This window comes from Salmo salar, chromosome ssa26 (genome assembly GCF_905237065.1).
Source record: "Salmo salar chromosome ssa26, Ssal_v3.1, whole genome shotgun sequence".
Lineage (NCBI taxonomy): Eukaryota > Metazoa > Chordata > Actinopteri > Salmoniformes > Salmonidae > Salmo > Salmo salar.
This window is the reverse complement of record NC_059467.1, coordinates 53,690,278-53,702,983: the sequence shown is the minus strand read 5'-3', so window position 1 is coordinate 53,702,983 and position 12,706 is coordinate 53,690,278. Positions and strand designations below refer to the sequence as shown.

The 12,706-nt window shown below is 41.4% G+C and overlaps 1 protein-coding gene and 1 pseudogene across 11 annotated transcripts in view; both read left to right on the top strand.

Moving 5' to 3' along the window:
* Positions 1-9,442, top strand: part of bat1 (HLA-B associated transcript 1) — a 132,480-nt gene extending 123,038 nt beyond the window's left edge. For 10 of the 11 annotated variants that reach the window (XM_045707952.1, XM_045707951.1, XM_045707957.1 and 7 more), the window contains 6 exons: positions 1,358-1,481; positions 1,653-1,756; positions 2,004-2,100; positions 7,741-7,890; positions 8,390-8,564; positions 9,094-9,442. In XM_045707952.1, coding sequence (XP_045563908.1) covers positions 1,358-1,481; positions 1,653-1,756; positions 2,004-2,100; positions 7,741-7,890; positions 8,390-8,564; positions 9,094-9,155 — 712 coding nt within the window. In that variant the 3' untranslated portion in view covers positions 9,156-9,442. 11 annotated transcript variants of the gene reach the window in all.
* A 1,530-nt stretch (positions 9,443-10,972) lies between these two features.
* Positions 10,973-12,018, top strand: LOC106591704 (acyl-coenzyme A diphosphatase NUDT19-like; annotated as a pseudogene).
* The last annotated feature ends 688 nt before the right edge of the window (positions 12,019-12,706 follow it).

Here is a 12,706-nt window from a genome sequence, read left to right as displayed (position 1 = left end):
ATTGTTTTCTGCACGAACCCAGTCTTCACTAAGTCATCCATACATCAATTGTCTTAATGATTTATTTACTAAACTAAGTAATTCACAGAAAGCATACAAACAGTAGTTATCGTTACAAAGAAATGGTAGAGTAATGTGCCCCAGTGGGCTAAACCGGCATGACGGCTTGTTAAACAAAAGGGGGGGGGCAGCGGAGAAGGCACAACAGAGTTGATAAATATTAACAATTGATATGCTAACCCTTTGCACATGAACGCTCACTCATTCGGGAACAATTGCAATCAATATATATTTATATTTTTTACCAATTTAGTCATGTAGCAGACACTCTTATCCAGAGCAACTTACAGTAGTGAGTGCATACATTTCATACAGTACTGGTCCCCCGTGGGAATTGAACCCACAACCCTGGCATTGCAAACACCATGCTCTACCAACTGAGCCACACACTCAGTGTGTCGTTGGGATCCTTGTTGGAGAGTTTTTGTCCGGGTTCTCTCTCTCTCGGTTAGAATGGATCTTTCAAAGCGACATTCGTTCATATCATTATAGAATGTATGTTTCGTCGGTCTTCGCGTTCAATGATACTGAATTTCTAGCTGCAGACTAGCAATTAATATCAAAGACTTGTTATTATTCTGTCGGTATCGATAGTCTAAAAGTTTAACCATGTGGTATGGTTAAAGTTCAGTCGAGGAATGCATGGTCAAACCTTGGCTCTCTCTTCTGAGGTAAGCTGGTCTAAAGAAAGTAATTCTGGGTGGGAGTTTTATACTGAACATAGAAAAGGCTGTCACATGACGTCTTGTCCCGTCTGTGTCCCTGGGGGCGTGCCGATGACTGAGTTAAGCTTTGTACAGAAATACAATTCTCTCACATTAACATCAGTACATAGCATCTCAACACATTCCAAATAGCTTTAATCTTATTAAATCATTTTATACAACCATTAGATGTAAGTCTCATCGCTGAGGCTAGTATATAAACCTTAGTATGGTAATATGGCCATATTGTCTCTAATGAGCCTCACAACATTGTACCAAGTGGACCAGTTCGTAGCTGGATTCTTCACCAATCTTTTATACCTTCTCCAGAACATAAATGTCGTTCGGTTCTCCAATTCTGTGAGGTGGAAGAATCCTTTGTTCTCTCCATGAAACCACTCTGTCTCTTTATACTGGGGCCATGTGGCAGGACATTCCATTTGGAATTTACGACCGCCTTCACACAGCCTTGTGTCAGAAGTATAGAGGTCGGGGGATGGTGCATAGAAAATCCAGAGGGCAACGTCATGACACTGTGTACTATGTGTTGGTTGTAGTCTCTCTCTCACACTAACACTCTCTCTCTCTAACAGAAACCTTCCCCTGGCCATTATCATTGGTATTCCCCTGGTGTCTGTGTGCTATGTGCTGGTCAACATTGCCTACTTCAGCGCCATGACCCCTACGGAACTACTGCAGTCTCCCGCTGTCGCTGTGGTAAGAGGGTTGTCATGGAGACAGAGAGGGACGGAGACAGAGGAAGCCATTGGTTTGGCTCATATCATATCTCCCTTAGCAAGAACAAGATGCATTCTTTTCAACAACAAACAATTACATTTTATTTATTTTCTCCCCGTCTCCTGGGAGGGACTTGTTTGTGACCCTTAGACTTTTGGTGACAGAGTGCTGTACCCCCTGTCGTGGGTAGTCCCTGTGTTTGTCGTCTTCTCCACCTTCGGGGCGGCCAATGGGAGCTGCTTCACAGCCGGCAGGTAAATGGACAACTTAAGGAAGACATTTTTTTTTTGCTAATAAAATTGAATCAAGCAAATGTATTTTATAAAGCCCTTTTTATATCAGCAGTTGTCACAAATTGTTTAACAGATCTAATCTGCTTTTCTAAAATAACAGAGCACAAGCAGTGGTTAAAAATGGTGAAAAGAAAGCAAACAAAATTCAGGTTCAACATATTGGCAATATTATGTTAAACTAACATGTTTGTGCCCTGTCCCAACTTAGGCTGACCTATGTGGCAGGAAGAGAGGGTCACATGGTAAAGATCTTGTCCTATATCAGTCTGAAGCGTTACACTCCTTCCCCCGCCCTCATCTTCAATGTAAGTCAGAGATTCAGTGCCTTGCAAAAGTATTCATCCCACTTGGTGGTTTTTCCTATTTTGTTGCATTACAACCTGTAATTTAAATGGATTTTTATTTGGATTTCATGTAACGGACATAAACACAAAATAGCCCAGATTGGTGAAGTGAAATTAAATCTAACTTCTTCCAAAAAATTTGAAAAAATTAAAAAACAGAAAAGTGGTGTGTTCATATGTATTCACCCCCATTGCTATGAAGCCCCTAAATAAGATCTGGTGCAACCAATTACCTTCAGAAGTCACATAATTAATTAGATTGCACCCAGGTGGACCTTATTTAAGTGTCACATGATCTGTCACATGATCTCAGTATATATACACCTGTTCTGAAAGGCCACGGAGTTGGGCAACACCACCAAGCAAGCGGCACCATGAAGACCAAGGATCTCTCCAACAGGTCAGGGACAAAGTTGTGGAGAAGTACAGATCAGGGTTGGGTTACAAAAACATATCCTAAACTTTGAACATCCCATGGAGCACCATTAAATCCATTATTAAAAAATTGAAAGAATATGGCACCATAACAAACCTGCCAAGAGAGGGCCGCCCACCAAAACTCACGGGACCAGGCTAGGAGGGCATTAACCAGAGAGGAAACAAAGAGACCAAAGATTACCCTGAAGGAGCTACAAAGCTCCACAGCGGAGATTGGAGTATCTGTCCATAGGACCACTTTAAGCCGTACACTCCACAGACCTGGGCTTTATGGAAGTCTGGCCAGAAAAAAAGCCATTGCTTAAAGAAAAAAATAAGCAAACATGTTTGGTGTTCGCAAAAAGGCATGTGGGAGACTCCCCAAACATAAGGAAGAAGGTACTCTGGTCACATGAGACTAAAATTGAGGTTTTTAGGCATCAAGGAAAATGCTATGCCTGGCGCAAACCCAACACCTTTCATCACCCTGAGAACACCATCCCCACAGTGAAGCGTGGTGGCAGCATCATGCCATGGGGATATTTTTTCATCGGCAGGGACTGGGATACTGGTCTGATTTGAAGGAATGATGGATGGCGCTAAATACAGGGAAATTCTTGAGGGAATCCTTTTTCAGTCTTCCAGATATTTGAGACTGGGATGAAGGTTTACCTTCCAGCAGGACAATGACCCAAAGCATACTGCTAAAGCTATACTTGAGTGGTTTAAGGGGAAACATTTAAATGTCTTGGAATGTCCTAGTCAAAGGCCAGACCTCAATCCAATTGAGAATCTGTGGTATGACTTAAAGATTGCTGTACACCAGCGGAACCCATCCAACTTGAAGGAGCTGGAGCAGTTTTGCCTTTGAAAAATTGTCAAAAATCCCAGTGGCTAGATGTGCCAAGCTTATAGAGACATACTCCAAGAGACTTGTAGCTGTAATTGCTGCAAAAGGTGGCTCTATAAAGTATTGACTTTGGGGGGGTGAATAGTTATGCACACAAGTTTTCTGGGTTTTTTTTGGTCTTATTTCTTGTTTGTTTCACAAAAATAAATATTTTGCATCTTCAAAGTCGTGGGCATGTTGTGTAAATCAAATGATACAAACCCCACAAATATCGATTTTTTAATTCCAGAATGTAAGGCAAAAATAAATTGAAAAATGTCAACGGGGGTGAATACTCGCAAGCCACTTTATTACATGATGTCTCTATGATGATCTCCTCACCTCAACTCTACCCAGCTCATTAGACTCTAACTCAACTCTACCCAGCTCATTGTTCTCTAACTCAACTCTACCCAGCTCATTGTACTCTAACTCAGCTCAGTCTACTCTAATAGCCAAATATGACCATGACATGACTGAATGTTGAGTCCTGTGTGTGTTAATAAGGATATTATAGTTTTATGTTTTTAGATTCGTTTTTATTTCTATTAGTTTAAAGATTTTTATGTGAAATTCAGTTTAGTTTGTTCGTTTTCAGATCCACCCCAGCTAGCATTTGGTTCCTTGGATGTTGTCAGAACATGTTTTTGGTTTCCCCATTTGTTCTGGGAACGAAGCCGTACATTTCTTGAAAAGTAAAACTGAATGTTTTTCAAGGTTCTGAGAACGGAGGTGAAAATTATACCTGTTCTGGGAACGTACATTTTTAGGTTGAAGGGAAGTTCTGAGAATGTTTTACTCTGGTTCCAGGGAGGTTCTGAGAATGTTTTGTTATGGTGCCCTGAAAGTTTTCCTAGGATTTATTAACACTGAGAGCGGCCTCCCGAGTGGGGCAGCTGTTTTAGGCACTGCATAGCAGTGCTTGAGGCATCACTACAGACCTGGGTTCGATCTCAGTGACCGGGAGTCCCATGAGGCGGTGCACAATTGGCCCAGCATCGTCCGGGTTATGGGAGGTTTTGGCCGGCCGGGATTATCCTTGTCCCATCGCGCTCTAGCAACTCATTGTGGCGGGCACCTTCAAGCTGACTTCGGTCGCCAGCTGGACGGTGTTTCCTCCGACACATTGGCTTCCGTGTTAAGCGAGCAGTGTGGCAAGAAGCAATCCGGGTTGGCAGGGTCGTGTTTCGGTTAACATGATTTTTTTTTATGACTACCTCATCTTTGCACCCCACAATGTAAGGTCCCTCAGTCGAGCAGTGAATTTCAAACACAGATTCAACCACAAAGACCTTGGAGGTTTTGCAATGCCTCGCAAAGAAGGACCCCTATTGGTAGATGAGTAAAAATGTAAAAAAAAGCAGATATTGAATATCCCTTTGAGCATGGTGAAGTTATTAATTACACTTTGGATGGTGTATCAATACACCTAGTCACTACAAAGATACAGGCGTCCTTCCTAACTCAGTTGCCGGAGAGGAAGGAAACCGCTCAGGGATTTCACAATGAGGCCAATGGTGACTTTAAAACAGAGTTTAACAACAACATTGCAGTTACTCCACAATACTAACCTAAATTACATTGAAAACAAGGAAGCCTGTACAGAAAAAATATTCCTAAACATACATCCTGTTTGCAATAAGGCACTAACGTAAAACTGCAAAAAATGTTGCTAAGAACTGAACTTTATGTCCTGAAAACAAAGCGTTATGTTTGGGGCAAATCGAAAACATCACATGACTGAGCACCACTCTTCATATTTTCAAGCATGGTGGTGGCTGCATCATGTTAAAACTTCTTCGGGATCGGTTACCCTTCCACGGGATGGTTGAGCTAATGTAGGCTAATGCGATTAGCATGAGGTTGTAAGTAACAAGAACATTTCCCAGGACAACTTTTGAACAGAAATGCAATGGTTTATTTGTTCAGTCTAAGACTTTGCACATACACTGCTGCCATCTAGTGGCGAAAATCTAAATTGCAGCTGGGCTGGAATAATACATGATGGCCTTTCTCTTGCATTTCAAAGATGATGGTACAAAAGAACGGGTGTTTTTTTCTTTGTATTCTCATAAAAAATTGATAATATTCCGACCGGGAATCTGCGTTTAGGTAAACAGACGAAAGAAAATAAAGCATTCGGTCGACTCGGGCACGCGCCTAAGCCCATAGTACTCTGATCGGCCACTTGCCAAACGCGATAAAGTGTTTCAGCCAGAGGCTGCCTCGATATCGTTCAGCTTTTTCCCGGGTTCTGAGAGCCTATGGGAGCCGTAGGAAGTGTCACGTTATTGCAAAGATCCTCAGTCTTCAATAAAAAGAGCCAAGATGAAACACAACTTGTCAGACAGGCCACTTCCTGCATGGAATCTTCTCAGGTTTTGGCCTGCCATATGAGTTCTGTTATACTCAGACACCATTCAAACAGTTTTAGAAACTTTAGGGTGTTTTCAATCCAAAGCTAATAATTATATGCATATTCTAGTTACTGGGCAGGAGTAGTAACCAGATTTAAATCGGGTACGTTTTTTTATCCGGCCGTGTCAATACTGCCCCCTAGCCCTAACAGGTTAAAATCTGACATAGCGATTGCATAAAGGAGTTCTGTATCTATAATTCTTTGAAATAATTGTTATGTATTTTGTCAATGTTTATGATGAGTAATTTTGTAAATTCACCGGAAGTTTTTGGTGGGAATACATGTTCTGAACATCACACGCCAATGTAAAAACCTGTTTTTGGATATAAATATGAACTTGATTAAACAAAACATACATGTATTGTATAACATAATGTCCTAGGAGTGTCATCTGATGAAGATCATCAAAGGTTAGTGCTTCATTTAGCTGTGGTTTGGGTTTTTTGTGACATATGTTTGCTTGGAAAATAAATGTGTGATTATTTTGGTCTATGTACTCTCCTAACATAATCTAAAGTTTTGCTTTCGCTGTAAAGCCTTTTTGAAATCGGACAGTGTGGTTAGATTAACGAGAGTCTTATCTTTAAAATGGTGTAAAATAGTCGTATGTTTGAAAAATTTAAATTATTGCGTTTTTGTATTTTCGCGCCACGCTGTTCCATTGGATATTGGCTAGGCGTTCCGCTAGCGGAACATCTGTCCACAACAGGTTTTAAACATTGTAATATGGTGTCTCCTATTGCCCTAGAAGAGGTGGTCTCCACTGATAGACCATCTCTCAGTAAATGTACACTAGGCTTTGGTCCTATTATTCCTCAAACAATATCTATTTGGTGGAAAATGTAACTGGGAATCAAAATGGCATACCCATACTCCTATATTTGACAATAATGTCTTGCGATCTGGAGGGCTGTCCAAATGTAGAGTCGGTACCCTTAGAGATGCCAGTCGGTACCCTTAGAGATGCCAGTCGGTACCCTTAGAGATGCCAGTCGGTACCCTTAGAGATGCCAGTCGGTACCCTTAGAGATGCCAGTCGGTACCCTTAGAGATGCCAGTCGGTACCCTTAGAGATGCCAATCTGTACCCTTAGAGATGCCAATCTGTACCCTTAGAGATGCCAATCTGTACCCTTAGAGATGCCAATCCGTACCCTTAGAGATATCATGGACCGTAATGTTTTGAGAACATTCCAAGTTGTGAAAGACCCATTACCAGGCTCAAAGACCCATATACATTACCAGGCTCAAAGACGCATGTACATTACCAGGCAAATCCTTTTTTCTGTATTTACATCTTAGGTCAGCCATGCTGGCCTCTGGAGTCCCGTGGGAAATACAACTACTGAACCATCCAATGATGGGATTTATAAATACATTTCCTGGGCTCCTGAAAGGACTGATCTTTATATATAAACAACTCTTGAAAAGCTCATATTCTGAGCATTAAAAAAGTATGGTCCACAGATCTAAATGAATCTGAACAACCTTTAAACTGGAACAGAATATGGAAAAATATGACCTTGACATCCTGTAATCCAAACTATCAAGTTATACATTTTAAGTTCATTCACAGGAAACGTTTTAAGATGAAATTGGCCCAACTGTTCACTGAAACCTGTAGGAAACTGAAATTCCCATAGAAGAACATTGTTTCTTAATGTTCTCTGAACTGTTTGAGAACATTTCCAATGTCAGACCAGTCGGAGAACGTTGCTAGAACATTACCAGAAATGAAATGGAACTATGTTTGTACTTTTAGGAAAAGTTCTGTTTTTAAAGTAATGAAATACCAAGAAATAACGTTTTTTTTTTTGTCAAGTTCCTTAAATGTGCTGCTTCAGTTTACCCTGTTGTTGTTGTTGTGGTGGTTGTAGGGTATTCTGGCTGTATTCTACATTATCCCAGCAGACATCAACACACTGATCAACTACTTTAGTTTCGCCCAGTGGGCTTTCTACGGTCTCACAGCTCTTGCTCTCATCGTCATGCGCTTCACCAGGAAGGAACTCAAGAGGCCCGTCAAGGTAAGACTAGATTCACGTTGTCATACATCCAAGTCCTGTATATTAATTTTTGTATTTAACCTTTATTTAACTGGGCAAGTCAGTTAAGAACAAATTCTTATTTTCAATGACAGCCTAGGAACAGTGGGTTAACTGCCTTGTTCAGGGGCAGAATGACATATTTTTTTACCTTGTCAGCTCGGGGATTCAATCTAGCAACCTTTCAGTTACTGGCCCAAAGCTCTAACCAGTAGGCTACCTGCAGCCCCTCATCTCTTGGCTATTGGAAGAACATAATTATAACTATCAGGTTGAACTCATGGATAGTCAGTCCTAACATCCATAGCTCTGTCTATACATTTTAGAGTGGTTACATTTCTCCAACCACATCCCTCAGCTGGTTACCACTTTGATGTGTTTCTGAATCCTAGATTCCCTTAACCTGTTTTTAGAGCAATACTGTCCCAGATCTCCTCCTGTGAGACTGACAGGTGGTTATGTTCTGGTTGTCCCCCAACAGTGTCCCATGCCCATAGCAGTGCTGGTGGTGATAGTGTCCTGCTACCTGGTCCTAGCACCTATCATAGACAAGCCAGAGCTGGAGTATCTGTACTGTACCATCTTCATCCTCAGCGGTCTGCTGCTCTACTTCCCCTTCGTACACCGCAAGTTCAGCTGGACACGCAGGGTCATGAGTGAGTAACGACCCACTGCTCAGAGATGTTGACACTTGAGGGTTGGAGAGAGCCTTTATCCCAAAATGGCCCCCTATTCCCTTTGTAGTGCACTAGAAGACAACACTGCCTGAGTCCCAAATAGCCCCCTGTTCCCTCTGTAGTGCACTAGAAGACAACCCTGTCTGTGTCCCAAATAGTTCACTGTGTAGTGCACTACCCTATGGGCCCTGGTGAAAGGTAGTGCACTATAATATAGGGGATAGGGTGCCCTTTGGGAAGCAGACTTGTCTTATCTTATCTTCTGCAACTTCAGTCTTTTTTAATGAATCAAAATGTTTTATTCCTCAGTGAGGGTACTGGAGTTCTTCCCCTTTAGATAATTCCAGTCATTGTGGAGTTCAACTCAGAAGGTCACAGAGCCTGTAGATCATGCTGTGATTGGGCTGATGTCACCTTTATTAACCTGTTTTATTAAAGTTATTTATTATTAACCTTTAATTAGCCTGATTGGTCCAATCTGACCTTTAACCTTTCACCTCCCCTGCAGGGCCAATCACCATGCACCTCCAGCTGCTGATGGAGGTCGTTCCTCCTGAGAAAAACGAATAGAGGAAGATAATAAACAGCCTAAACTGACTGATGTGGACAAATGTCTTTTAGTGCATCCCAAATGGTACCCTATTCCCTGTGGTGCACTACCCTATAGGCCCTAGTCAAAAGCAGTGCACTACATAGGGAATAGGGTGCCATTTCAGACACAGACTTAGAAAACACAGACTGTCTCATAATGAAGGTAATGTACTGTCTCATAATGAAGGTTCTGTACTCTCTCATAATGAAGGTCTGTCTCATAATGAAGGTCTGTCTCATAAAGAAGGTTCTGTACTGTCTCATAATGAAGGTTACTGTCTCCTTATTTTTTATATATATTTTTTACATTTTATTTCACCTTTATTTAACCAGGTAGGCAAGTTGAATAATAATAATAATAAGTTGAGAACAAGTTCTCATTTACAACTGCGACCTAATAATAATAATAATAATAATAATAATAATAAAGGTACTGTCTTATAATGAATATAATGCCTCATAATGAAGGTAATGTACTGTCACATAATGAAGGTAATGTACTGTCTCATAATGAAGGTAATGTACTGTCTCATAATGAAGGTAAAGTACTGTCACATAATGAAGGTAATGTACTGTCTCATAATGAAGGTTCTGTCTCATAATGAAGGTACTGTCACATAATGAAGGTAATGTACTGTCTCATAATGAAGGTTCTGTCTCATAATGAAGGTTCTGTACTGTGTCATAATGCTGGAAATGCTGGAATCCTGTCTGTTTCTATCCTATGAGACTATCGCCAATATAGATGGTCTATATAATGCCCCTCTGTGTTTAAACTCTGCTTAGGAGGACATATTTGCTTTTAGGACACTGCCAATATATATATTGAAGACACAGAGGCTCTGCTTGGCAGGTTGGCATCAGCTGATAATGAAGGTAGTGTATCGTAATGAGACAGAGGCTCTGCTTGGCAGGTTGGCAGCAGCTGATAATGAAGGTAGTGTATCGTAATGAGACAGAGGCTCTGCTTGGCAGGTTGGCATCAGCTGATAATGAAGGTAGTGTATCGTAATGAGACAGAGGCTCTGCTTGGCAGGTTGGCAGCAGCCGTCTACACGGTCTGGATCCCAAACGAATAAACTGGATACAGGAGGTCAACGGTTGCGTCTCAAATCGCACCCTATGCCCTAGGGAACGGGGCGCCATTTGAGACGCTGACAATACGCTGTTCTTGTACATGACTAGAGAGAACATAATAGACCAAAATGATGTCATTATTTTTTACTTGTCCTCGACATTGTTTAAAATCCCTCATGTTTGCGCTGTTCAAGCACTTCTATATTATCTATGGTTTTAATAGTTATTTGACAAGTTAAAAGACATATTTGTCCCTTGTTGTCTTCTATCTCGTCCACCAGCGGCCAGATGAACCTGGGGACACGGTTCATCTTATACTGCCTACTGTGTGATGTCACTCTAGACTGAATGTAGATTTTATACTACTGAATTCAACGTTTTCAAAACCTCTTCTCTTCTTGGACTTGAAAAGTAGATAGTGAGTTGTTGAGTTTGTGAATAAAATGGCTTTCCCTTCAATTGTAATTCAATCCCACAAATCAATTCATTTTTGTCATGTTATAAAAAGTTGACAGTATCTGTTTACTAACCACAAACATCAATCACTTTCCTGAACTTTAACCTTCACCCCCAGTTTAATCACCATCATGAACTGCGTTGATAGAGGCTATGGTGAGATCAGTCATCCACACCAGTAGGTGGCGTAGTAACACAACACACCGGAAACACGGTTCTTCTTCTACGCCCTTGACCTTCCTGCTCGTATGACGACACATCAAAACAATAACATTTGCTGATGTGAACTTTTTGTTTCTGAATAACATGATTGGAAATGAGAGAATAAAAGGATGAATACGGCTCTGAGACACTGGAAGGAAGCCGCGACGGTCATACTAGCTGCTGGTACGAGACATAAACTCCCTGTAGATAGTTTGACAAGGTGTGTCGATAAAGGCACCTCTCCACATGAGATCAGTGGACATCCCAACTTGCCTGACAGGTTCGCCTTCGACTATGAAGTGTTGTTGTTGAAACGAAGCGGTACGAGTGGTTTCATGCCGAATGCTTATGTCTTTCCCGGCGGTATGGTGGATCCGTCAGATTTCTCAAGTCAATGGCTTGATCTTTTTAAATCTTTTCGGAGCTCACTGAATTTTGGACTGGGATTTGTGAAACAGCCGCCGGAGACGAGACCTCCTATCTTCTCCACGGACAGAAAGAAACTGGGTTCTCCCGTTCCAGGAGACGTCGCATTGAGAATCTGTGCAGTGAGGGAAACGTTTGAGGAGTCAGGTGTACTTCTAGTCGTGACAAAAGAGGAAGAGAGTATTTTACTGAATAACAACATCGAGAACAACAGATACAGTCAGTCCGAATTAACCAGAATAACCGATCTCTGTGACAAGAGTGAATTGGCTAAATGGAGAATGTTGGTAAACGAGAACCCCTGTAACTTCATCAGGATGTGCAGAGAGCTGGAGTGTCTACCTAACATCTGGGCTCTGCATGAATGGGGTAACTGGCTGACCCCTACTGGTGTGTACGGGAAACAGAGGAGGTACGACACAGGCCTTCTACATCTGCTGCTTGCAGGAAACACCACCTCACACCCTACAAGACCAGAAGGAAATTGTGCACTTTAAGGTGATACCATAGCTTAGTAAGGTGAAAGTGTATTTTATTGTTGTGTTTCAAAGTGTTAAGCGACTCTGTATTCATTCATGATGTATTCATCAGTTCAATAATATTGTTGTAAACTGTTCATTTAATCTTAGTCGAACCTACATTTACATGAAGGGTCTGATTAAAAGATGGTGCCGAAGAACATGGCTGACGTTTTACATTCTCCCAACCAAGTGTGCTATTTTGTAAAAAAAAAAAAAGTGCGTTATTGATTTCTGAAGTTATTGTGATGATGTTGCTGCTACCGTCTCTTATGACCGAAAATAACTTCTGGAATTAAACAAACAAACACACCCAACTAATATAGGACTTCCAATCAAAGGCAACACCACACAGCTGCCTTCAATTGGAAGTCCACCCCAATTAACCAAACATAGACATACAACTAACTAGATACACATAGAAATACGTAAACAAAGATCATAACCCAAAAACCCGGAAATACTTCATCAAACACCCTTTTTCCAAAACACCACCCCGAACCACATAAAACAAATACCCTCTGCCACATCCTGACCAAACTACAATAACAATTAACCCTTATACTGGCCAGGACGTGACACTTCTGGACATCAGAAAAGCGATAACTCACCGCGGACTGGAATAATATTTTTCCTTTAATGAGTCCGATGAGAAGGATATGCTGCTTGACATTAAAAACTGTAACATTTTATGTTTCACCAAGACGTGTCTGAACGAAGATGCGGACATTATAGAGCAGGATTTTCTGTACTGGCAGAACAGAGATGCTACCTCTGGTAAGACGAGGGGTGAATGTGTCTTGTCATTACAGCTGGTGAGCGATGTCTAATATTAAAGAAGTCTCGAGG